The sequence below is a fragment of the Pleurodeles waltl genome, chromosome 6 (assembly GCF_031143425.1).
Source record: "Pleurodeles waltl isolate 20211129_DDA chromosome 6, aPleWal1.hap1.20221129, whole genome shotgun sequence".
Lineage (NCBI taxonomy): Eukaryota > Metazoa > Chordata > Amphibia > Caudata > Salamandridae > Pleurodeles > Pleurodeles waltl.
Window position 1 is genome coordinate 130,678,910 of NC_090445.1, and position 26,643 is coordinate 130,705,552.

Consider the following 26,643-nt stretch of genomic DNA (forward strand, 5'->3'; position numbering starts at 1 on the left):
GGCCTGTGGACACTGCTCGTGAGGTACACAAAGCACTGTCCCATCCTGCACTGCAGCCCCGGTCCACCGACGCCAGCACCATCGACTCCTGTGTCGTCACCAGGCATCCTGCCTGCACTGTGGCTTATGGACACGGCTCGTGAGGGTCACGAAGCACCGTCCCGCACCGCTGGCTTGGGTCTACCGACGACAGCGCTTCAGCAACAACAACGACGCTGCCTGCATCGTGACCTGTGGACACCGCACATCGCACCGCCCCGCTTCACACCGTAGCCCTGGTCTCACCGACGCCGCTGGACGCCGCTACCGAGCTGCTGCCTGCACCGTGACCTGTGGGCACCACACGTCACATCTTCCTGCTTCGCACCGCAGCCCCGACACCATCCACGCCGGCGCACCTGATTTCGTCAGCCTGGAGTTCGATCTGCAACACGTGTGACCTCAAGGGCCCGACAACTCCTGCACCAACTCCGGAGCCGACACCACGACGTCAGTGACGCCGCTCTCCAGAGCTCACCGTGAGGATCACGACGCCCTGCAAATCCAAGGTACTGTTTGCGGGTCTTCCCGACACCGTAGCTGACCCGCAATGCCGCGGCAGGCCTGACCTGTTGCTTTTGTTGATCACAACGCCTTGATAGCCCCAGGTGGAGCTATCGACTTCAAGGAACTGTAGTTTTGAGTAAATCTTGCATAATTCATATTTTTCTTACTGTATGTTGGATTCTTATCATATTTGGTCTTGTTTTATATAGATAAATATTGGCTATTTTTCTGAAACTGGTGTGGTGTCCTTTTGTAGTGTTTTTACTTATTACTGTGTGTTATGTGCAAATGCTTTACACATTGCTTCGGAGATAAGCCTGACTGCTCGTGCCAAGCTACCAAGGGGGTGAGCAGAGGTTATCTGAGCGGGTATCTCCCTTATCCTGACTAGAGTGAGGGTCCCTACTTGGACAGGGTGCAAACCGACTGCCATCTAGAGACCCCATTTCTAACATTGGTGGCTGCGGTGGGATAGGACTTGCATTTGCACTTGACCTACAGTGATTGGTGTACACTACTACCATATCGCAGACCATTACGTGCCACATACATTTTTTTGTTTTTGATTCTTTTCTCTTTGACCTATTTTGGATCTTGAGTTCAAGTGAACTCCAACAACATCATGTCTCAATCAAGAGCATCTTCAGTTGTATCCCAGGATTTGTTTTTTGAGGAGGATAGGTTGGAAACCTATTCCATGAAGGAACTGAAGGCAGTCTGTAAAAACCTCAAAGTTCAGATCAGAGGCCCACCAAAAAGGAGGAGCTACAGAAGGCGCTGAAGGCCTGGGTAGCAGCCAGAACTGCCAGTGGGCAGTCTGAGGATCCAAATGGAGAGTCTACTGACACAAATTCTAGGGAAGATGTACTGAGGGTTTAGGAGCTGCGGGGGTGGGGGGGGAGGTACCCCCTGGGCCAAGCAGCAGTGGTAGATCAAAAGGACTGACTCCAGGCCAGAGGAGCAGAAGGACAGGAGAGAAGCCAGGAGGTACCAGATTGAGTTGGAGAGATTAAAAATGGAGGCTCAGAGGGAGCAGCGAGCCATGGAGGAAAGAAAGATGCTTTTGGACCATGAGCTTAAAGTAAAAGAGCTGGACGTGAGGAGCAGGTCCAGACAGGATGGTGGCAGCAATTCCTCAGTGCAGTCAGACAGAATTGTGCACATTCCTAAAAACGTAGGGAGAGAGTACAAAAAGGGAGATGACATACAGAGGTGGTTTCAGGGATATGAGGCGTCCATCCACATGAATGGGGTTCCTGAGAAGAATTGGGGAGCAGGATTGTGGAACCACTTCACAGAGGAGGAGAGGGACACTTTGCTAGCTTTGGGTAAGGGGTTCAAACTCACCTACGCTGACATGAAGGAGGCCCTTCTCACTCGGTATGGTCTCACTCCTGACAAGTACAGGGATCAGTTTAGGCAGAGTAAGAAAACTGAGCCCCAGACCTGGTAAGAGAGTGTAGATTTGTTTTGCAGAGCACTAGATGGTTTGGTGAAGGGCAGTAATGTGACAGATTTTCAGGGGCTGTACAACTTAATTGCCTGGGAGCACTTGTCTAGTCTGTGTTTTGCAGAGCTGCGCCAGCACTTGACTGATAGCAGGCTGACTGACCCCAGGAAGCTTGCTATGGAGGCGGACCACTGGATGAGTACCAGAGTCCACAAAAAGGCATATGGGGGAGATTCTGCTAAAGGTGGGCAGGGTTCGCAGCAGCAGAGTGGGGGAGGGTCCCTCCTTGTTTCTGAATGAAGTACATTGCTGTCATATTGTCTGTCCTTAGAAGAACATTTTTCCCTGACAAGTTCGGTACGAGCGCTCTGAGTGCCATTTGAATGGCTAGCAGATCTAACATGTTGATGCACAATGTCTGCTGTTGTGGAGACCAATGTCCCTGTACCACAATGTCCTCCATATGAGCACACCAACCCATGAGTGATGTATCCGTTGTGATTTTTACTTGTGGGATTGGGTCCTTGAAGGCTCTTCCCATTTGTGTGTCTGTGAGTTCCACCATTGTAGTGCCTAATGGCCCTTGGGTGAAACCAACACTAAATCCTCCATGTTGCCCCCACCTGTGACCATTGTGATGCTAAGCACTCCTGCAGGGGACCCCACTGTGGAATGGTATCTCAGCGTCGATCTCACCTTTGCTGTTAGATTCAGCGTGCAAGAACTCTGCCTTGGCTGCCATCTCCATGTTATGTGCTACATGCCGATCTCTTCTGCTTTGTAGCATTTTCTTATTTTTGAAGAGGTTGCACACTGAGTCCTGTTCCTTGTGCTCTGTTTATAAGCACAAGTTAAAGACCTCATGAGTGTCCAAATAGGCGTATTTAGACCAGCACTGGGGGCACCATCTAAATAAGCTTTCTTTTTTTTTGCCTCTATTAACCGGAGATGAACATTCTCGATGGGTGTGGGTGTCAACGATGCAAACGTCTAATGGATTTGCTAGATTTGCACACAGTTCTAATGTGTTGAAGAGCTGTGTGTTGTTTTCCGTTGTCAATCCTCTATCTTGTGGATCTTCCTTTTTAGTGTGTAGGCTGCCTGGGTGTCTAATCTGTAGAGCTCCGGCGCAGTCCATCCAAGCCCTATGGCGGACAAAAAATAATCTAACAAAGGAGCCATTGAACATGTACAATACCTCGAGAAGAGGTGATACAACATACAACATCCACTATACAACTTCCTTGCGAAAAATAATTTACAGAGTCCAGGCCCAACACTAGATGACAAGAGTGTGCATAGCATGTGTATCTGCAGCCAACACATGCTACAAATAAACTTGTACCCAGCGCCTAGATGTTAAAGGCTACATGTGGACTGAAGCATCTACTTTGCCATCCAGTATGGTGGCAGTGGCAAAGAAGGCTTCAAGCCTACTCTATGTTGCCTGACTGTTGCAGTGTAAACCTACATTGGGACTTGTAAAAATAACCCTTTTTGACATGTAAAAACCTCCTTTTAAAATATTAGTAAGTTACCCAAATGTAGGCCTTTTACTCCACAAGGCAGGATAAATTGCGCTGGCACACCTGAAAGAGTTCAAGGGCATTTCGAGGGTAAACTTATGAGGGGTAGGTGCCCTAAGCATCTTCAAAAGCCCTCACAGATGCACAACAGCTACACACTTCTTGGACCTCACCCATATCTTAGCCAAAGGGACCATCACCATGAAGTGAAAGCTACTTCTACCCCCATTTACAGTGGTTTGGGCTCAGGCTCTAACCAAATGGTTGAAGGCCGAGGCCACTGTCCTGTGCAGGGTGGAAGCCAGAGGCCTGCATTGCCGCCCCATGGCCAAGACTGGAAAACACTGTTTTCCAGGTTGACCGGCACACCAACTCCACTTCTGGGGCTACCATTCCAGTCCCACCTGCATCTCCACCCAAGAGAATGTAGGGGGGGTGGGTTGGGAACCTGTGATCATGTCACAGAACTCTTCTATGGAAACAAAGCCTGCAACTGCCCATCTTAAAAAACACTGAAGCTCTTTATAATGGCTCCTTAACTTCGATGCACCAGACATCCGTCCTTCCTATTTTACCTTTCCTTGACCTACAGCTCTTTTTGTTTACCAGCTTTACCATTTGCTCCATATAGCCCAAAAGACTTATAGATATGCTCCGACTGATCGCCATGTTCCTTGGTTGGACCATGTTTCCTCATCAACAAGGCTCCCCACAACTGTCTTACCGTTCAACTTCACTCATCAACACTGGTCTTATATGAGCAGGACATCATCCAGGCCCAGCGACCAGGGTCGGTACATTTATACTTTCCTGAGGCTAACATTTTCTATCCTTATCACTGTATGGGGGATGCCTATTGTATTTCATTGTATCTTGATTGTCTTATTATGACTTTACATCATATGTAACTTGAAAACTCAAGAAAAGCTTTTTTTTTATTTAAATAAAGGCAAGGTGCACAATACCTAAAATTGGGACAAGCAGAAAAGTAATGTTACCCTGTTCCTACAATGACATGGCTCTAAAATCTATTTTCACTGTGGCAGGCCTAGCTGCCTTATGTACAAAGCCATAGTACAGATTAAAACACTAATACTAATAACCCAGGAAAGGGAACTTCTAAAAAACATAACTAAACTACTATTTGTATTACTTATGAAAAACAATTCAATGGTGAAGTTGTTTTTCTAAAGATTAAGGAAAATAACTTTTAGAAAGCTACTTTTTTCCTGACTGAAGCTTCCGAAAGTTTATTTGCATTAGCTCGCCATCAGCAGCCCAGCCAGTGATTACCTTCAATAGGCATGAAAGATGTGTGAGATGCCTCCTAGGAGCAAACAATAGGCGGATCTGAATGGACAGAGATGGCTCATCTGAGCTCAACTGAATATGTAGGATAGGGACTGTGGGCCTCCTTTTGATAGCAGAGTGTCAAATCCTGCTTGACAGGTCTGTCAGCCACATGAAACATGTGGGGCACACTTGAAAGGAAGAGAGCAGGATGCCAAGACAGTTCTCATGGATTCTCTGTCTGGTTGTGAGGGACCTTTCTACCTCTGAGTTTGTTGTGGGTATAGTGCTTGCTTCAAACTGAATTTTAAAGACAGATGTGGAAATAAACTAGTATTACCATAGTACATGCCCCAATCAAGCTCCTAAACTTGGAGCCAAGGGTTAGTGTGGTTGGAGACGTTTGCCATCTTAAATATATCCTGACACATGGAATTTTGGAACTGCTTGCAGTAGAGCAGACAGGAACTGCTGCAAAAGTGGGTAGGGGTACAATTGGGAAATTGTTCCCCATTGGTTATGGAGGGACTAGGAGACACTCCCATGAACTAGCTAGTGCCAGGCATAAATGTTGCATCATCATGCACCCTCTTCAGAACACATTCATGACCCACAGAAGATCAGAAGAGGACTGGAACTTTTGTCTGTGACCTGAGAGGAGCCCTACAGATGGGACCCACTTTCTAAACAACATAAAACTGCCTAGTCTTAAGGATGATCAAAAACATTCTCTTAACAAAGTGATTACAGTTGATTCAATCACTATCATAATCAAAGATGAAAGCATCAAGACCTACTGGGTTAACAGCACAATTTGGGGAGAACCTGAAAAGAACCCTTGGTTGACTTATTCAGCCAATATGAATTACAGGTTTGACAGCTGAAGCATTGATAGTAGTACATATTTCCAAAGAAGGGAAGGATTTAAGCCTCCATAAAAACTTTAGACCTATATCTGTAATATATTTGGACTGCAAACTAGATGCAAAAATGTTGGCATGAAGACACAGGTAAATCTTACTTCCCTACTTGTTTCCTATCAATCAGGATTCATGAAGGGTAGATAGGACAAGTGACAATATTAAAATGTTATTTCATACTGCCACCATCCCTGAAGCCTGGAAGCAAGCGGAGGTCAAGCTGCTCCTCAAGAAACCATTCGCCGACCCCAGCAAACTATATAATTATCATCACATTTTTCTGCCACACCTCCCAGCTAAAATCCTGGAAGAAGGTATCAATGAACAGCTTTACGAACACCTGGAAAGACACCCCCCAATTTTGTTTTCACACCAACCACACCAACCAAAGCACCAAGACCACTTTTATCACGCCTACAGATTACATCAGGTCCATCATCGACAAGGGAGAGAAAGCAGTCTTAATCCTCCTCGATCTCTCCCCAATGTTAGACACCATCTCCCAATACACCCTCACCACTGGACTCCACCACATTGGGATCCAAAACAATGCCCTCAAATGGATCCACATCTTCATCACAGGACGCACCCAGAGAGTCCTCCTCCCTCCTTTTCCCTTGGAACCAAAGAGCACCATATGTGGAGTCCCCCCAAGGACCCTCACTCAGCGCCACCCTTTTCATCACCTACGTGACACCGCTGTCTGAAATTGTACATTCCCACGGACTAAACATCATCTCATACACCAAAGACACTCAACTCATACTCTCCCTCTCCGAAGATCATGCCTCTCCTAGAAACAACTTCAGCAATGTCATGTGCCACAATGCCGAATGGATGAAATCCAACTGTCTGAAACTGAACACAGACAAGACAGAGGTGATCATTTTCGGAAACAAGTCCTCCCCTGGGATGACTCTTGGTGGCCCACCATTCTCAGACAACCCCCAACGCCGCCTGACCATGCCCACAATCTCGGCATCATCATCGACAACAAACTCACCTTTAAACAATAGAAAAACTCAGTGGCCTCCTCCTTCTTCCACAACTTCTGCATGCTATGGACAATCTTCAAATGGATCCCCATCGAAACCAGGAAGACAGTAACCTAAGCCATCATCACCAGCAGACTGGACTACAGAAACACCCTTTACGTCAGACTCCGTGCCCAACTTCTCCACCGCCTCCATACCATTCAGAATGCAGCTATGAGACTCGTCCTGGAACTTTCCAGAAGGATCCACATCACCCCCCACCTCAGAGGTGTTCACTGGCTGCCTGTGGGCAAGAAGTGCAAATTTAAGGTACTTACCATGGTATACAAAGCCCTTCACAATATTGGACCCAATCTCATCAACCACAGACTCTCCTTCCACCGGCCCACCAAGGGAGCTCCGATCAACATTCCTCGCCCAAGTCCTAAGAGTTGGACGCAGCTACAGCAGAGGGTGCACCTTCTCCTATCACGCCACCAAGCTCTGGAACAACCTCCTGCTCACCTGTGGACCACGCACACCCTCATTGACTTCAGGAGAAAGCTCAAAATATGGCTGTTTGAGAAGTAGCTACCAGCTCGCAGTGACAACCATCAGCACCTGGATAACACCTGGGGTGATAAGCAGCGCTTTATAAATCTAATGCTTGATTGATTGAAAAATAGCAAAACAAAAGGATGGTGCCACTGGATTCAAGCAAGCCTGGCTGATGAGGAGTGATATTCCGAAACCGGTCCCAGGATACTTGTTTCCAGTCGAGGGAGGACCTGGCCTTGCCATTTGGGCTGGACTGTTCCAAAGAGGGACAGGGTCAAGACTGATTTGCATATGGCTGGGTCCAAACTGGAGTGCCATGGTGAGCAAAAGAACGATGGTTTTAAACAAGATCTGTGAATGGGGTAAGAGTCTGAAAAGTTGTAGTGCTATACTATAAACATAGCCACAAACAAAACCTCTCAGGTGGTAGCGATTCCATTTGATGTCAAAAAGTCATTTGTCAAGTTGTCCTAATAATTTCTTCTAGGAGTCCTTAAAAAATGTGATCTGCTAGACAATTTTATAAGGATGATTATGGCTCTTTATACCAATCCGAGTGCAAGAATCAGAATTGGGGGCACTGTATCAGCCTTAGGGCCTGATTTTGATTTTGGCAGACGGGTTACTCTGCCACAAGCGTGACAGCTATCCCGTCCACCATATTACAATGTCCATAGGATATAATTCAATCCTAATATGGCGGACAGGATATCTGTCATATTTGTGACAGAGTAACCCCATGTGCCAAATTCTAAATCAGTCTGTGTGTCTGTGTGTATGTATGTATGTCTGTCTGTATGTATGTATGTATCTGAATGTATGTATGTATGTGTTTGTAAGTATGTCAGTGTGTATGTATATGTATGTATGTATTATGGTAGTATGGGTATGTATGTCTGTCTGTGTGTGTGTATATGTATCTGTATGTATGTGTATTTCAGTATGTATGTGAATGTCAGTATCTATGTATCTGAATGTATGTCAGTATCTGTCTGTGTGTATGTATCTGTATGTATGTATTTCAGTATGTGTGTATCTGTATGTCAGTATGTGTATGTCTGTCTGTGTGTATGTATCTGTATGTATGTCAGTATGTATGTCTGTGTGTGTATGTATGTCAGTATGTATGGGTATGTATGTCAGTATGTGTATGTATATGTCTGTTTGTCTATGTATGTCAGTATGTATGTCAGTCAGTATGTATGTGTGTGTGTGTGTGTGTATGTCCTTATGCGTTTGTGTGTCTGTATGTGTTAGTATGTGTCTGTATATGTCTATGTGTGTGTTTCAGTATGTGTGTCTGATAGTATGAGTGTGTGTCAGTATGTGTGTATCTTTGTGTGTGTGTATCTATGTCCATTTTGTATCAGTGACTGCTAGTGAGTGAGCGTGTGTGTGTGTGCCTGCTAGTGAGTGAACTTGTGTGTGTGTCTGCTAGTGAATGAGTTTGTGTATGTGTGTGTCTGCTAGTGAATGAGCTTGTGTGTGTGTGTGTGCGTGTGCCTGCTAGTGAGTGAGCTTGTGTGTTCCTGCTGAGCACTGACCATTTGCGTTACTGCTGGACGTTTACCATTTGCGTTACTGTTGAGCACTGACCATTTGCGTTACTGCTGAGTGCTGACCATTTGCGTTACTGCTGAGCGCTGATATTTTTTATTTTAGTCTAGTCATTATTGCTGATATATTGTTTTGTAGCTGTACCTGTGTATTTATTGGTATTTTACTAATAGCAATTTTCAATCCCTAGGAAACCATTATGTCACAAAAAAAGAAAAATTGACTCTGAGTGCAGAGTATTCAAAGAACAGTGGACTTACGATTACTTTTTCATGCAGTACAAAGAAAGAGCCGTTTGTCTAATATGCCAGAATTTAGTGTCTGTGTTCAAGGAATACAATTTGCGTCGACTCTACGAAACTCAACATAAAGATAAATATGATTGTCTGGTCGGACAAGTGAGAAAAGATAAAATATTAAAACTGAAAAATGGATTGACAATTCAGCAAAATACTTTTGTGAAGCAAAGGCTGCTAAATAATCATTGTGAGCAAGTTTTGAAATTGCCAACCTCACTGGCAGACCATTTGTAGGGGGAGAATTTGTTAAAGAATGCCTTCTTTCTGTTGCCAAAGAGATGTGTCTGGCTGATTTATTTAGTACAGTGAGTCTTTCAGGACCTACAATTACACGAAGGATTGAAGAAATGGGGGAAAATTTGCATCTTCATTTGCAAAACTCCTCCAAAAAAACGTTGCTATTTTTCATTGGCACTAGACAAAAGCAATGATGTTTGTGATTCTGCACAGCGTCTAGTTTTCATTCGTGGGACAAATGATTATTTTTAAGTCACAGGGGAGCTTGCTGCACTGAAAAGCATCAAGCAACAGGAGATGATATCTATGAAAAAGTTTGCCAAACTGTGAATGATTTTGAGCTGGACTGTGCTAAACTAGCCAGTGTGAAAGCTGATGGTGCTCCTAGCATAGTGCGGTCTATGAAAGAAGTGGTTGCACGCATTAACAAAGAGATGGACAAACACAACCATTCACATCCAATAGCCATACACTTAGGGTGACCAGACGTGCTGGATTTCCCCAGGGTACCAGTTTTTTTAGAAGCGTCCTGGTACTTGTCTGAAAAGTACAGAAATGTCCCGATTTTTGAGGAGCGTACGGGATATTTTCATAAATGTCCCGGTTTTACGATCCATTTTGTGCGCACATGCTCACTTGTCACCGCTGCAAAAGTTGCCGCATGACGTCACTTGTGTGAGCGTTGTAGCAGGAAAGGAAACCCTTTCAAGAGAGACATTTTCTCTCTGGATTTCCCTTCTCCTTCTACAATGCAGGAGCAACGTAGATGTGCCAGCCATCCGGAAAGAGCTCCTCACCAGTGGCCAGCACGACCCTGCTCTGCTCACAGGAGTCAGAGGTCACTGCCAGCAGGAAGATCGATTCAGCCACCTGCGTGACTCTGCTCTGCCCTTTTACGGCGCTCAACATCCAGCATCTGCCAAAGTCTAAGGGGGCCTGGCTGGAGTGGAACCATCCTACATGATCCTACCCCAGCCCTAACAACACCAGCAAGCTGGGACCCGGGACCCATCCTCTGCATTGGAGCTGCTCCATCCAGGAATTGGATCCTGCGGCAGCCACACAGACTTGCTGTCTATGACAGCTGTCAAGTAGTCCTACTTTTATGTTGATGGTTGTGGCAAACTGTAGTCCTGCTTCTATGTCTATGACGTGTCCCGGTTTTTTGCTTTGAGAATCTGATCACCCTACATATACTGCCTCATCCACCAACAAGCACTGTGTTGTAAATCACTGAAGTTGGACTCTGTCATGAAAATTGTGGTATCTTGTGTTAACTTCATTAGAGCTCATGCACTAAACCACAGAGAGTTTCAGGAGTTTCTGTTTGAGCTAAATGTTGCCTATGAAGATATTCTGTACCACACAGAAGTCCGTTGGCTGAGTCGAGGGAGAGTTTTGAAACGTTTTTATGACTTACTTCCACAGGTTTCTGATTTTATGCTTTCACAAAAGAAAGAAGTACAAGAGCTCAAAGATGCAGAATGGAAATGGCACCTTGCCTTTCTGACAGATATATCAGAGCTACTCAACAGTTTCAATATTGAACTTCAAGGAAAGAGGAAGCTCACCTGTGATATGCATTCACATGTGAAAGCATTTCAAGTAAAATTAGACCTCCTCATTAAACAAGTGAAGGAGGAAAACTTCTGCCATCTCCCCACAACTCAAAACCTGTTGGGGGAAAAAACAGCAGTTGCATTCCCAAGCAAAACATGTGTGGATTTACTAGAAATGTTGCAAAAGGAGTTTCAAATTAGATTTAAAGAGCTTTAATCTCCATGAACAGGACATACAGCTTTTCTGGAACCCATTTTATGTTGACATTGAAATTGTTGATCTGATTTACCAAATGGAATTGGCCGGACCACAGATTTGTGACTCTATGAGAGAAGCATTCAGACCAAGCAGCCTTACTAATTTCTATGCATCTCTCCCCTCTGAGACATATCTTAATCTCAGGAACCATGCACTCAGAATTGCAACCATCTTTGGCAGCACCTATATCTGTGAACAGACTTTTTCCCGAATGAAATATCTGAAATCTCCAACCAGATCCAGACTAACTGATGAACACTTGCATCACTTGCTACGACTAGCAGTGACAAATATGGAACCGGATATTGACCATCTCATTAGCCAAAAGCAGGCCCATACTTCCCATTGAAATATTATAAGCTTATGTTGATTAAAATTGTTCTTCATTTTAAATATTGTATTGTTTCTCCTGTGTTTTGTGCACTACAAATAAAATATGTGCAGTGTGCATAGAAATGTGTTCATATTTTTTTCAAACTAGAGTCCAGCCCCCAACAGTATCGGAGGGACAGTGAACTGGACCCCTGTTTAAAAATGTTGAGGACCCCTGGTATGCAGTGTATGGTGGACAGGGCACACAGGTAGTGTGCCATGTCGAGTTTGTGTTTTAGGTTTTCACCCGGACACCCTGACTGCAATGGCAGTGCTGGGTGCATCTGGATGCATGGCCCTAGAGGGTGGCACAATCAGTGCTGCTGCCCTCAGGAGCCTATCCTTAGTACCCCATGCCCTGGATACCCAAGTAACTTTTACTAGGGACTTATAGTGGTAGCTAAAGCTGTTTCCAATTATCTTCACAATGTTTTAGGGATAGAACACTGGCACTGGGAACCCGGGTAGCAGGATCCCAGTGCACTCCAGTCCAAGTTGCATCCAGAAACCAGCCAAAAAGTAGGGGGGGTACTGCAACAAGGTGCCAGTTTCCCACATCACATGTTTTGGGTGTGTTGTGCAAACACTTTACACACGATCTCTGGGATAAACCTGATAGATCGTGCCAAGCTACCAAGGGGGTGAGCAGGGGTTATCGAAGGTGTGTAGCTCCTTTGCCCTCACCAGATTGGTGGTCCCTGCCTGGCCACGAGGCCAGGTCCATACCCTAGCCAACGAGGAAATCCATTTTTAACAAACAACAAAATAGTTCCAGCTTATTTTGTCCTTTTTAGCCACACCTTTGACTCCGCCCCCACAGTCACTACCCACGCACCCATTGAATGCAGGATCATAGCTTCCATACCTTTTTAATGCACTTTGACTGCTGCATGGGGAGGCAAAAGGAAGAACCTGGAAAGTTAGAAAGTATAAATACAGAGACGCAGAGGAATTTAATGAAATGACAGACATGCAGAGGGAGGTGTAGTGTTGTGAGATTATGTGCACAAGGACCCTTGCAGTTCTGGGTGGGCTCAACAAAGGAATTACGTAACTTTCTGGAAGGTGTTAAGGTGTGGTTATTAACAATTATGGCATACTCAGAGTGCAGTGTATACTAAGGAATAAAGACTTCTGTTATAAAGCTCAGTGTGTGACATGTTCGCTTGCATGCCTCCAAGCTGGAGAGGATGCTAAGGAGGGACCTCTAAAAAAACCAAAGCTGCCAAGTTTCCCATGACCACGCATGATGTACCGCTCAAGTATATGTATTTTTTCCTTAGAATTCTGGAACTTGTGGTCATTTTATATAGACAAGACTACAAGTCCCAGAGTTGAAAGAAAAAACCTTGGCTGGAGCAACACATCATGCATGGACCTAGGAAACTTGGCCAGGCTAATGACATGTGAGGATAAAAAGGGCTTCGTGTCTAACACACAGAGGAAAATTGAAGAGGCAAGTGATCTGAAAGGTATAACAGAAGGTGTTACTCATATAGCTGATACCGAATACAAATGAGCACTTTTGCATTGGTAAAGTGAATAGGTCGGACTTGTTCTAAGTCTGTGTGTTGTATTTGGGCGCACTAACAGTTAACAAAGAAACTGAGGAACCCATATACTGGTCTGGTGATATGTTTCGTTATTCTAATTGATTATAAAGGTCACTGCTGTTGCAAAGGATTCCTAGCTACCTTTCTTCGGCCGCCACACTTTAGAAAGGCGACCCACTCACAGCACTGCACATCGCATCTTATTTGAGAGATTATTTGTGAACATTAAATAACACGTAGAAGAACCTGAGGGAACCTCATATTTTCACAGGCTGCATAAAAGGCGGAAACTCAGCTTGTTCATTTAATGCTCCCCATTTGGGGAGTGATAACCCCTAACATCCTTCGTGATGACCAGTCCACTTGACGTAACGTAGTGACTATGATGACGAGAGGTGAGTGGGCGTGACAATAATATGCAAAGAAAAGAAAAAAACACAAACCGGAAGTGACGACAAGTTGCTATGGCGCCCGCTACACGCGTTCTCCTCGGGCGGCTTCCTCACAGAGCTGGTCACGAGTGGGCCTGCGCTAAAGGTTTTCCTGTGGCTCTTCAGACTTACCTGCCTAGCTTTGCTCTTCTCCTCCACCAGGCCGCACTCGAACAGCCCGCTGCGCTCTCGCACAAGACTCTGAAGTTCAGGTGCGGAAGACTTCCATTGGCTGTCGGAAGTTGCGGGAGCCGCCTTAGCTTTCGGTTCTCTGGTACTGATTGGATGCATTGTAGTGTTCCACCTGCCATTGGTTGTCGGTGTTACAGATCCGAGATCTGAGGAGGGTCTGGTTGCTGCTGCTATAGCGACGCAGGGACGCAACCAGAGCGGAAGCAAAACAGCAGGACCGCAAGTAAGCATGGACATAGAAGAAATATGCAGTTTGTCTGGATCACAAGTGGTACGTGATCTAGCTACCGTGTGACATAAATAGTTCGCTTTATTGGTGTGACGAAGAAGGGCAGGCTTTTGGGCAGTGCGGCTGCACCGGGTGCTGAGATAAACTTGGGGGGGAAAGGGGCGTTAGGACGCTGACCTCAGGGCAGCGCTGTGTGTAGCAGAGATTTACGAAACTTCCGATTTAAAAGCACGTGCTCAAACATTCCTTGTGTGTCCAGCCCCGAGGAAACAAAATATCAAGATGCCTCTTGTGATTAATGTTCCTGCTAAGGAGAGAGAGGGGGTTCTGCCTAGCGGGAGCCTTGACTTGCCATAAAGTAGCGCAGAGGGTTAATATTGCAAAGACCAGATCTATATTTTATGTGTATAATTGAGTGGATTAGTAAACCCAGCATTTACAACCACTTTCAAATGAGTGTATGTGAAAAGGGGCTATGGATAGATGAGGGGCACATTTGATGGGTGGTAATGAATGAATCCGAGGAGGTGGTCCTGGGAGCGGGTGCAAAAAAGACTGTTGCACAGGGGCCACCAGCGCTAAAACGCTAAACTGGCCCTGTGTAGAAGCACAATCCTGGCCACTGCTTCCCTAAAGGCGAAGCTGAAGACTTAATTCCTGGAATACTATAGGGAATATAGGCACAGACTTCCTTTTGTAATAGTGACTTTAAAAAAAAAGATAAAGAGACGGAGGACCAATACATTTTTCACCAGTAAGTAGGGATGCCACGGGCTGTTTTTTTCGTTGAAAATATTGAGAAAAGCAGTGGAATCCGGTATTTTTACCCCTCTGAAACATAAACCGCAAGTCCGCAACATACAGGACAACAGACCAGATTCAGATTCACTCTTTTGTGTTGGTAACTAGTCGGGGGCAGCAGTATCATCCACAATAATATGAATGTTTATTGTGCAAAAGATCAAAGCTCCCGATTAACAACGCCAGCTGTCACGGTCTTCGATCGAGGACTGATAATCGTGAAACTCTGAGACCGTCACAGCTGACAGCTACATCACGGGAGACAGACACGCCGCACATTCCATCATACGAGAAAACACCATGTTTTTAAGAATAAAACAGACTCCCGATTTTAAAGCCAAAATAGTTTTATTCTAGCTGTCCCCTGCCTAAAATTATCCGTTTCAGTGTTAATCAATGAGGAAAATAAATTCCCTGGTTTTTCCCACTATCTCCTGCTTTCATGTGTTGGAATGTTTAAAACGTATTTGAGAGCTGTCTAAATCGTTTTAGAATGACTATTACAGCGATATGTTAGAACATAATCCTAACAATTTTACACCAATTCTTTTTAACATGCCTGCTCTGGTCTGCTCCAAAAAAGCAAAGCAGATGGCCAGTACGTATAAGTATTTTTTAAGAATGTTGGGGAACCTATCTATAAGATCTGCCTGTCTTGCATATATTGGTATTCAATAACTGGAAAAGGAACCACTGACCCAGACACAGTGGGAGGACGGGGACAAAAATGTGACTAACGCCGAGGAAAAATAGTTGCAATTTAAGGTAGCTCTGCCACAATTCATCCCAAAACCGTGCAGTAATCCACACTCTCCCCTAAACCCATGACCCACTCCCAGAACCAAGAAACAGCCGCGGTTGACCTAATAGGAGTGGCGGCCTCCGCGGGGCCACAGACACGGAGTATGAGAGCCAGGATGTCTGTGCGGCGAGCGAGCAGGCACGGGCCCCAACGCGCGGGGAGCAGAAGGGGAGCGGCCCAGACTCGGACGCAACACGGCTTGTAAAGACGAGCGGACGGCCTTTGAACTGTAGAAGCCACCGGCTCGAAAACAACAAAAAAACAAGCATTTGCAATGCAACGGGTCTCGCGTTTGCTCATGTTAGAGCTGTTAGCGTTGTAAACTCCTAACCTGACTTTTCAGCTATCGGCAAAAGTGCATTTATGTACGTAACCCGAAAAAGTGCAATTAACTATGTAAAGCGCTCGACTTCTGGCAAGCGAAATCGCGCTAGTAAATTAGAGAAAAAGTAGTCCACGAGCCGGACAGAAAACAGCGAGCCTCGCATGTTTTCTGTACTTGGTCGATGCGCCCGAGGAGGGCTAGCCACCGGAGCTGGCATGACGTATGCATGCCTTCGACTAATAAAAGCAAGCAGATTTTATTAGGCAAGCCCACGAACCAATGAAAAACACTGACGTGACGTCGACAGGGCTCCGAGCCCTTTTCTAAACACTAAAGCGTCTTGCTGCGATACGCATGCGCGAGCGCATGCAACGCAGGCTCGACCCTAAAAATACCTGCGGCCTGAAAGGCGGAGACGTCCGGTCACTGGGACCCGACAGTGGCACCACGGAAAAACAAATGGCATCCTGGGTGCTGGCTCTTCCCGCCTGACAATACTAAATTACCTACACACAGGGAGCGCAGACGGTGAGCAAAGACCACCTCCCCCCCTACAAAATACAGTAATGTGGCCCAGCAGTAGAGCACATAGAGACAAATGCTGAGGAGGGCAATGAGCTAGGCCAATTCCACCCATGTGCATGGGGAGCGCTGGGTTCGCTCAACATCCCGGAGTCTTCTGGGAGGGGAGTCATCCCTCGCCCCCTAGAGAGCACAATTGCTGTGGGGGGTCACTCCCTAGGCTAGAAGCAATGCCACGCATAGAATCCTGGTACTTTGGAGATAAGGCAAAGATGATACAACTCAAAAATGTAGAGGAACATTACATTAAAGATAATGCAGGTGCAGTCCAATTCCCGTGTATTCTGTGGGAAGCCTTTACAAAGTAATCAGAGTCCAAGCAATCTATGTGTTTGCTGGAACTCAAAAGGAAGAGCGTATAGCACTAGACTGAGAAATACAGGAGCTAAAAGCCACAACCCCAGACCAGGCGAACACACACAGGAGCCACAAACTCAGACTCAAACCGAGCGAGTTTCCGACAATCTCTCAAAACATAGCTAGAAAACACATATGTTGTACACAACGTTGACCATATGAGATCAGAAAAAAGCGCACAAACTCCTTACACGGCTGGAGAGTCGTGATCAGGGGAAGGGTGCTACAAATTTGAGACAGTAAATGTAATGTTGCATCTCAGTGTGTTTCTAAAGTTGCCCTAAGTGGGAAGGGTATGCCCAGACGTGGGTCCCTTGCTCACTGTGCCACTGGATTCAAGCTAGCCTAGTTGATGAAGGGTGATACCCTGAAACCGGTCCTAGGATGCTTGTTTCCGGTCCAGAGAGGACCTGGCCTGACAGTTCGGGCTGGACTGTTCCCATGGGGAACAGGGTCAAGACTGATTTGCATATGGCTGGGTCCAAACTGGTGTGGCATGGTGAGTAAAAGAGTGATGGATTAAACCCAGATCTGTGACTGGGGGTGAGTGTTTGAAAAGTTTCAACTCTCCGTCCATCATCCTTTTGTGTTTCTAAAGTTGCTCTAAGTGGGAAGGGTATGCCTCCCTAATAAACTCTGTGGTCAAGGTATTGGGGAGAGTGATTCTCTCAAGGCTAACCTCTTGGCTGAACCAAAATAATGTGATTTCCAATCTATAGTATTGGTTCAGACCAGGTAAAGGTACGTTAGATTAAACATGAACTTGCAGCTGGTCATTTGGAAATGCACATTAGCTAAAAAGGGCATATTACATCGAGCCTTTATGGATTAACTTCGGCTTTCGATAGAGTCACCAGGACGATGCTATGGTTAATGCTTATCATTATGAGGGTATACCGTAGCGTTGTGAATTTCCTGCACAAACTACATATATATATTTATCTGTGATTGTGAGATACGACCAGACCGGTAAGATTTCTTCTCCCCCTATCAAACTACATAGGGGGGCAAAACAAGGCTGTATTTTAGCCCCACTTTTGTTTACATTATACATTACTAACCTGGGCTCAACATTGAGCACAGCCAGTAGAAATATCCCCTGAGCTGGGTCACAGTTAATCCCAGCACATTTATAGACAGGTGACGCCTTGTTCTTAGCAAAGATAGCAGTGGGACTCCAGCGTCTTGTTATGGATACTCTAGACATGGCTACTAACCATACCAAATCCAATATTATGGTGATTTTGCCAGTCGGCTGGGCGCTAAACCTGTACAGTCTCCAGTTATAGTTTACCAATCTAAATGGATCTCTTTGGCTAGTTAGGAGAGCAACCTACAGTCGACGGAGAACACATTTATTAGATACCCTCAGTCCCTCAATCTACAGCCCCCTATATTATCCATGAAGAGATAGGTGCTGGGTATATTTCAGATATTTTAGCTCTACTTCCCCCATTAAGGTGGATTAGGATTTGGAAAACCCGGACATGAAACTAAATCAGAAAATACTAAAAGATTGTTTGTCTCTAGAGAGGGTCAGCTCTATCCCGTGGCTTAGTTATATCAAATCTTTAATGGGGAAGTTGGGGCGTCTCGAGTGATATTGGTCCCCAAAAAGGATCAAAAGGGAGGACCTGGGTTGAGTTAAGAAACATTTCCTCTCTGTAACCGAAAGTGTGAGAGAAGCCAGCGAGTTTTGTAAACTGTCAGCATGAGCCTCCATTTTATCAAAGTTATGCCCCTTAACAGAACTTTATCTACCAATGGTCACACATCCCCATCATAGTTTTCTTGGAACGAGATTTAGGTTAAACCTATTGCATTGGTTGCTGGCGGAAGCCCGGGGCAATAACAAAGTTGGTCATTTGGAGTCCCTGGAGTTGTGATTGTTTTTCTGCACAAGATACCATGCATTTTGTAATGTTTTGTGACCACTACAGTTTGCTAAGACAACAATATATTTTACCATTGTAAAGGGAGAAACATTTCATACAAGTGTGACTTACTTTAATATACTTACAGATGTTACCAAATGCATTTGGATGTTTTAATGTTGCTAGCTTTTTAACAGGGGCAGCAAGGAGCAGAAATAGACAATTCACACATTAGTCAGATCTTGAGACAAATGAACTTCATGTTTTTTTGGTCTTTTATTTTATACAATTGGAACCAAAATTTTAACTTTTGTTTCTAAACTATCAATTTGTATTTGTGTATTTTTATTGACTTTTAAAGTAACTTGTAATTTCTCACAAATGTTTGTATTTATGAAATTGTCTGTGTTTTTTATGGTTTTAATTAACCGAATAAAGAATATTTGACTGACTGACTACCTGCAGTGTCTGCCTGTCTTGCAAATATTGCTATGCAACCACTGGAAAATGAAAACCTGACTCGTGCAAGGGGTGGGATATTGAGTGTGGGGTGGGGGAGCGGGTCAAAAATGTGACTAAAAAGTGCAAAACATTCTGTAATTATTGCATATATAACAACACACATTGCTTGAATGAAACATAAGTGCAACTTAAGCTAATAAGCGGGACATGCACTCTTTAATATTATGAAACCTCAGTTGGTTAATGCAATCACTACCGATGCCTGCTGAAAGGAACACTGGATCAATTCACACTTTCTTCTTGTTTATTTGCCCAGTACAGACGTGCGACCAACCCTGGCAGATCCCAGACAACAACTCTCAAAGCATCCTTTAATTCAGCTCAACCTTCCAGTTCTCTCCCAGCTATACACGTTGCTGGGATACCCCCAGATGTTGCCAGCATTTTAATAAACCATTCCACAATAAAACATATCTCCCCTCCCAACAAAAAAACAATGCTTTACAAAGTAATCATATATTAATATAACATATGTTTTCCAAAATACTATACACAACTATATACACACAAAATATCTTCATATATCTAATCACTATAATCATTCAAACGTACTGGCAATGTATTCTTTCTTCCACATCTTCTCGTCTTGACCCTTTCATCCTCTTTTAACAACATTCAATTATCACATCCCTCCTTTGCTTTTCTCTCTTCTCCTCACACTTATCCTCATTTCCTTCCCAATTACATACAGTAGCTCTTTTTCATAACACTTAACCACACTTCTCATGTGCCACCTCTTCCCTTCCATCCAATTCCACACTATATTTACTCATCTTCCTCACCAGTTTGGGTAAGGACCATTTAGACAGACCCTTCCTCATACCTCCCAACAACCTGGTCTGTACAAAATCCCCACACTCATACTCACTCTTTCTTGTCTCACCTTCCACTTCTTTATTATATCCACATTGCTTTTGCTACACTCTGCTCAATAAATCCTTCTCATTTACCTTCTTCCAACCAGTTTTTTCCATCCAACCAGGTACAGCTTTCATACACAGTTTCCTGCCTTTTAACAATACAAAAGGTGCTTCTAAAGTTGCAGAACATGGAGTGGTGCGATAACTTCATAATGATTTTTTATCCCCTCCTTCCAATCCAATCCATTTTCCACAGACAGTCTTATATTCAGGCATGGCACAGCCCATCCTTTAGGGCTGAGGGGCCATGTTCCCCCACCTTTTGCCCCTCATGAAGAGTGCCGGTCAGGCTGAACAAAGGTCAGCCTGACACTCTTCATGTTCAGGTCAGGCAGCCAGGAGCAGACATGCACGATTTGTGCAGACTCCTGGCTGCCTGAGCTGAACTTTGCTGGGCTGAAGAGGTCACAGCTCCTATGGGCGTGACATTCTCGGCTCAGCAAAGGTGCCTCGAGGCCCTCCCCCGGGTGACGAGGGAAGCGTCGCCCATTGACTTCGACCTGGGCGCTTCAGGGTTAAGCCCTGAAGCACCCAGGGCGAGTGTCAATCAGTAACACCTCGTCACAGAGTGGGTCGGGGTCAGCAGTCTCACTGTCCCCATCCCACTCTGTGACGAAGTTGGGACTGCTGCCTTCCCTCATTGGCTGAGGGAAGGCAGAAGTCCCAACCCTCCTGGGACCTCCGAGGCTGAAGGTAAGTGTGTGTGTGATCTTTTTAAATAAGTGTGTGTGTGTGTGATCTTTTTAAATGAATGCTTGGTGCATGCATGCATGTTTGAATGTTGATGAGTGTTGTTAATGGATGTGCATGCATGTGTGTGAAAGTGTGTGTGTGCTTCCCGCCCACCCCCTCCCTCCTAAAACTGCCAGCCGCCCCTGCGTATATCATCACTAACAAACCTATTAAACCGATCCACAAAACCATTTTCATGGGGATGTCCTACTGCTGTTTTTACATGCTTAATCCCACAACTTGTCCAATAACCCTCAAATTCTTCTGATGTGAACTGAGGACTGTTATCCATCACTAGTTCCTCGGAATAACCTTCTCTTCTCCATACTTCTTCACAAAACTCCATAATCATGTGAGATCTGACATCACCCCCCCAGACTGACCTCTGGCCACTTGGAATAATAATCCATCATTACTATGGCATATTTTTTCCACTACCTTCAAACTCAAACGGTCCAATTAAATCCATTTTCACTTTTTTCCAGGGTTTATATGGAAATGGCACAGGAACAACTCAAGTTTCTTTCACAACTTGCATTTTATCACTACATGCACAGTTCATGCAACCTCTCACAAACATTTCCACATCACAATTTACTTCTGGCCACTAAAAATCTTCTTGAACTTTTTGTTTTATTCCGAACATTCCTCCATACCCTTCATGTAACATTTCTCATATCCTTCCTCCTAATTCATGTGACACAACAAATGTATCTTCTCTTATGATATCATCTTGCTCTGATAATGTTGACCAGACATTTTTGTAATTCATTAGGATTTTCAGATCTTCCCCCAATTTTGACCATCCTTGAGGCAAAGTTTTCTTAATCACCTGCTTTTCCTCATCCTTCTTCATTACAGCTTTCCATTCACTTTCAGAAATACCTTTTGATTTTCATATCTGCAATGTCTGCAAAATCTTCATCCTCCTCATCGTCAGTCATTTGCAATGGTAGTCTCAACAGTCAGCATTCACATTTGACACACCTGGCACATACCTCAGTGTAAACATATACTACTGTAACTTATAAATCAATTTTGTAATTCTCTGAGACGCTCATCCAGCACCCGGTGGTTTGCGATCAGTCTGCAATTCAAGTCTCTCCCCCCACATAATTCCTGAAATGTTGTACTCCCCAACAGCAAGCAAGTGCCTCTTTTTCCACAGTAGAATAACTTATTTCTGCTCCTTTTAACGTCTTTGAGGCAAATGCCACCACTCTCTTTCTTTCCCACCACTCACTTGCATCAAAACTGCCCTAAGGCCATGCATACTGGCATCTGTGGATAGCATGGTATAGTCATGAATGGTAAACAGTTTTCATTCCACTCCATTTATGATAAAAAAAAATATTTTTTCACACGCTTGATGGCGTCCACTCGACCATTCATATTTGCGTCCTTTTTTTCATCAGTATTCATAAAGGTTGTAGATTATTTGCAAAATATTTTATGAATTTTATGTAATAATCCTACAGTCCTAAAAAAAGGTCTTAATTTATCCTTATTACCTGGACCTGGCACTTTCTCAATAGCTTCCATTAATTTAATCTTGGGCTTTATTCTTTCATATGATATTGTGTGGCCCAAATATTAATCACTTTGTTGTGCAAATTGCTGATTTCAACAGTGAGCCCTGCCTTTTCCAATCTTCCACATACACTTCTCAACAATTCATCATGCAACACTTTATTCTCTGCGTACACCAAAATATAATCTTATGTTCTTCAAGTCTCCAAGTAAATTCTGAATAACTCTTTGAAATACTGCTGAAGCAGACACGAGATCAAAGGGCATGCGTACAAATTGAAATGCCCCTTTAGATGTTATAAATGAAGTTAGATTCCTCAAGTCAGGGTGCAACAGAGTTTTCTGGTAAGTGCTTGACAAGTCAAGTGTTAAATTCACTCCCCCTCCCCCTTGACTCCCACTAATAACTCATTTATATTTGGTGTAGGATGACGGTCCACCCATATACTGTTGTTCAGATCTCTCAAATCTACACACATCGTAATTTTTCCATTTGGTTTGCAGGCTGTAGCTACCAGACTTAACCATTCTGATGACTCTACACATCCAATTGCACCCTTTTTCAAGAAGATTTGTAAACTCTGCCTTCAATGCCTCCCTCAATACAACAGGTACATTTCTCACTTCATGAGCTTTTGCAATACCCTTTAGGCACCTGTGGGATTTAGATTTCGGCAGACTGGATATCCTTCACCGCCGAGTTCTAAATCAGGCCCTTATTCCCTACTTTTTTATACTTACCTACTTTGTTTACAACTTGTACAACTTTAATATTTACTCCTTTTTTTTCCAATTCCTTTACATAACGTGTAGTATCCTCTCTCTCCGTTCAACAACCTTTATAGCCTTATCTAATGTTGGGTCTTTTAAACTTAATAGCTTTTCTTGTATCTTTACATTTCTAGTGTGATTAATTATTTGGTCCCTTATTATCGCCTCATGTAATTCTCTAAAATTACATGTGGCTGCCAATGTACGCAGCACACTTGCATACTGGTCGATAGATTTGTTGGATGCCTGTACATGTGGAAAAAAATTGCACCGTTCCACTACCACACTAACCCACCTTGCCATAATGTTCTTCTAGTGCTTTGAATGCCACAGTATATATGTCCTCATGTTCACTCTCCTCATCTGATTTCCCCCTTCACCTTCAGTATTTATACTCGCACATGGCAATGTTTTTGAAATCTTTCTTCCTTCCACCCGAACTCTGTTTTAATAGAGCTAATTTCCTTTTTTGCCACAAAAATAGCCCCTCCCAAAAGCTTCACGCCAATCTTCTCATAACATACTAGGATTTCCTGGGGTAGCTAGAAACACAGGTGGAGGAGCGAGAGATTGCACAACTATGAATTCAAACTCAACTATAAAATAATTATCAACATGAATAAATGATAATATAAGAAATTAATATAACAAAAGTAGCCACCATTGTCTTATGGGAAACGCAATGAATTTACTTAACAAAAGTGGTCATAGTTGTCTGGCATGTCACTCCACTTCACTTGCTTTAGTTAGGGGCTCTTGGTGTGCCCACCACGTAGTTTTGTTGGTCCATGTGCCAGTATTATTTCCAAATACTTACACTCCTTCACTGGTGTCCCTATCACCGAAGTCCCCTTAACAGGCATGATATTTGAATAATAGAAGTGCCCGCACACCCACCTAGGACACTGACTCAGCCATGCTGCAATCTGTGCAAGTGTAGATGAAGTCTTATCCGATATAATGCCACAATGTATGCAAGCATAGATGAAGTCTTTTCCAACCCGTAAAAATGGCCAAAACAACGTTACGCACGTCACATTTGTTTCTTTGTTCCGCTTATTTGTTTTCCAGTCATCACACACTTTGGCGCGCACTGACTGCTGACACTAAAGGTACTCGTGATGGAAGCGTGAGAGGCTGCACTACTTGCCAGCACGGGAATCAACTATTTACCAGAACTAAGACAGCAGTGTGAGGTGGGCACTCGTCGATTTTCAAAAGACACAACAAACGTTGCTCAACTTCCACAGCTCCAACTCCAATTGCAATTAATGTTGCTCAACTTCCACAGCTCAAATTGTACTTTCACAATGTATGCGACATACACAGCCATGAAGCACCACATAGCCACGAAGGGAAAAAGCCCCTCTCTTGTGTTTTTTAACTTGCGAGCAAACAGCAACGCAGGATAGGCACTTGCCACTCCTGAGATACTGTTACTCTACACAGGTTTATAATCTCGTCACACCCTTCTATTTGCACTCGCTTTACCAGTAACGACAGTAGTTAATTATTTCGCGTAGCTCATGATGTAGCAGAAACTTTAATACTGTCCCTCCTGTCACAGTGATCATCTATACGTGACAATCTATGTATTATGTTAATCAAAGTACTAATACTTTGACTGTAGAGAGATGCAATGAGAAGCCATTGTTAGTGTGCATTTGTTTAGAATAATGACTTAGACATAGGTAGTACTGAAGTTTATTTGAATGTTTGAAGGAATAAACTGACATTATGTTATAATTTAGAGTTTAAACTAATAGTCTGTATCGAAACAAAATTGAATTTCTAGTAATTATTGCTTTAGAGACATGCTAAAATAGAGAAATGCAGTTCTGCATTTACTGACTGAAATGTATTAACAGTTGTTTGTTTAAATTCACTGTAACATGAACGCTAGTGAATATTTATTAATGACGAATTTATAGTTTGTGCATTAAAATGTGTTTTATTTGAATGTATTAATGTAATTGTATTTATATAGCACTTATTACCCCTGACGAGGCGTCAAATGTGCTGTTTTAATTCATTTGCACTAGCCTAAGTGAGGGCTGCTAGGCCCTGTATTTTGTGACTGTACAGAAAATGTCAAGTCATCTTGCTAACTTGTACCTTTCTTTCAGACTATGTTTCTATGAGAAGACTAGTTTGGTAAACAGATGTCTATTGTTTTACATAAAGAAAGTTGTAAGCATTTGACTTTAGATGTAGAACATCCTGGACTGTGGACTAGGAATGTAAATATTTGTTTCTATTTTGTGTGGAACTACACAGGTGGATGTTGTTCACATGACAAGACTTGGGAAAACCTGAAGATGTTTTAAATTGGAGTCGTATGATCAATTGCTATTGAATGATGCCTGATGTCAAATGAACTGTTGCACGATGAATCAGATTGCCATATGAACTTTAATATGTCAATGCCCAGCTGGACTTTGGTCAGAATTCAGACAGGTGCCTTGCAGAACCCTTGCAGAACCCATGCAGAATCCCTGGAGTTCCAAGAAGAATCTGATGCCAGACATGCTGATCTCCTTGGAGAAGTACCTTCCTCTCTGCTTTGGCCCTTTGAAAATGCCTTGCTGAGACTTAGAAATGTTGTCCCTAACCCTACAGAAGACTCTTGACAAAGCTTCTGACATGCTGACGCTTTTCCTTTTCACATACTTTTTGCCCACCTTACATAACAACTTGTTGCCAGGGATTACGTTTTTCCAAAGTCTTTTTGCCCTTTTTGTTCTGTCTTTTGCCCGCATGTATTCTGACACACACGTTTTCCCCCTGATTTGCTAAATTGTAAGGTTTCCCTGTGCCCAGCTACTTTGATGATTTGAACTGCCTTAATGCATACTAAAACTGGGCAGCGATTATTTTCTGTACATCAAATCATCTTACTGATGTTTTGTGTCTTCTTTCTTGAGTGCCTAGTTCTCCCATTGTTAGTTCGCCAGAACTTGTTTTGTCGCCTTGGTCAACCCTTGGTGATTCTGTATCTTTGTAACTTTGTCTTGCAAATTGTCTACATTACTTTGAGCTTAAGTTTGTAATAAATCCCCTTGCCTTTATTTCCTGACTAGAGTTTTTCTTGTATGGTCACATTGGTCATACTGTGTAATTTAATTGGTTTGTATTGAAATTTGTTGTAGGTTTCTACCACATTGTTAGGAATGGGGTTTGTGGTTGGCTAGGGTATACACCTAAGCCATGCAGAACCCACCACTCTAGTCACAGCAAGAAAGTTACACTCTAAAGATAACCTGTGCTCACCCTCTGGTAGCTTGACACAGAGCAGACAGGTTTATCATCAGCAGCAATGTGTAAAGTATTTATGTAATACACTAAACTCACAGCAACACTGTGAAACATCACAAAAAGACTCAACACAAGGTTAAAAAATAGTGACTCTTTATGTAGAAAAATATAAGACAAAAACAACAAAGAATCAGTAAATAGTTTGAGTTAGGAATTAAAA

The 26,643-nt window shown here is 43.6% G+C and overlaps 1 protein-coding gene and 1 long non-coding RNA gene across 3 annotated transcripts in view; one reads left to right on the plus strand and one right to left on the minus strand.

Moving 5' to 3' along the window:
• TTLL6 (tubulin tyrosine ligase like 6) overlaps positions 1 to 13,842 on the minus strand; it is a 165,812-nt gene extending 151,970 nt beyond the window's left edge. Inside the window, exon 1 of the mRNA XM_069237573.1 lies at positions 13,664 to 13,842. Coding sequence (XP_069093674.1) covers positions 13,664 to 13,842 — 179 coding nt within the window. The remainder of the gene's footprint in view (positions 1 to 13,663) is intronic.
• On the plus strand, positions 13,559 to 26,236 carry LOC138299357 (uncharacterized). Of its 2 annotated transcripts, XR_011204744.1 has the most exons (4): positions 13,559 to 13,994; positions 22,902 to 23,008; positions 24,240 to 24,364; positions 25,446 to 26,236. It is a non-coding gene; the product is annotated as an uncharacterized lncRNA (long non-coding RNA). The 2 variants fall into 2 exon arrangements; XR_011204743.1 differs by having other exon boundaries at positions 24,240 to 26,236.
• Positions 26,237 to 26,643: the final 407 nt, after the last annotated feature.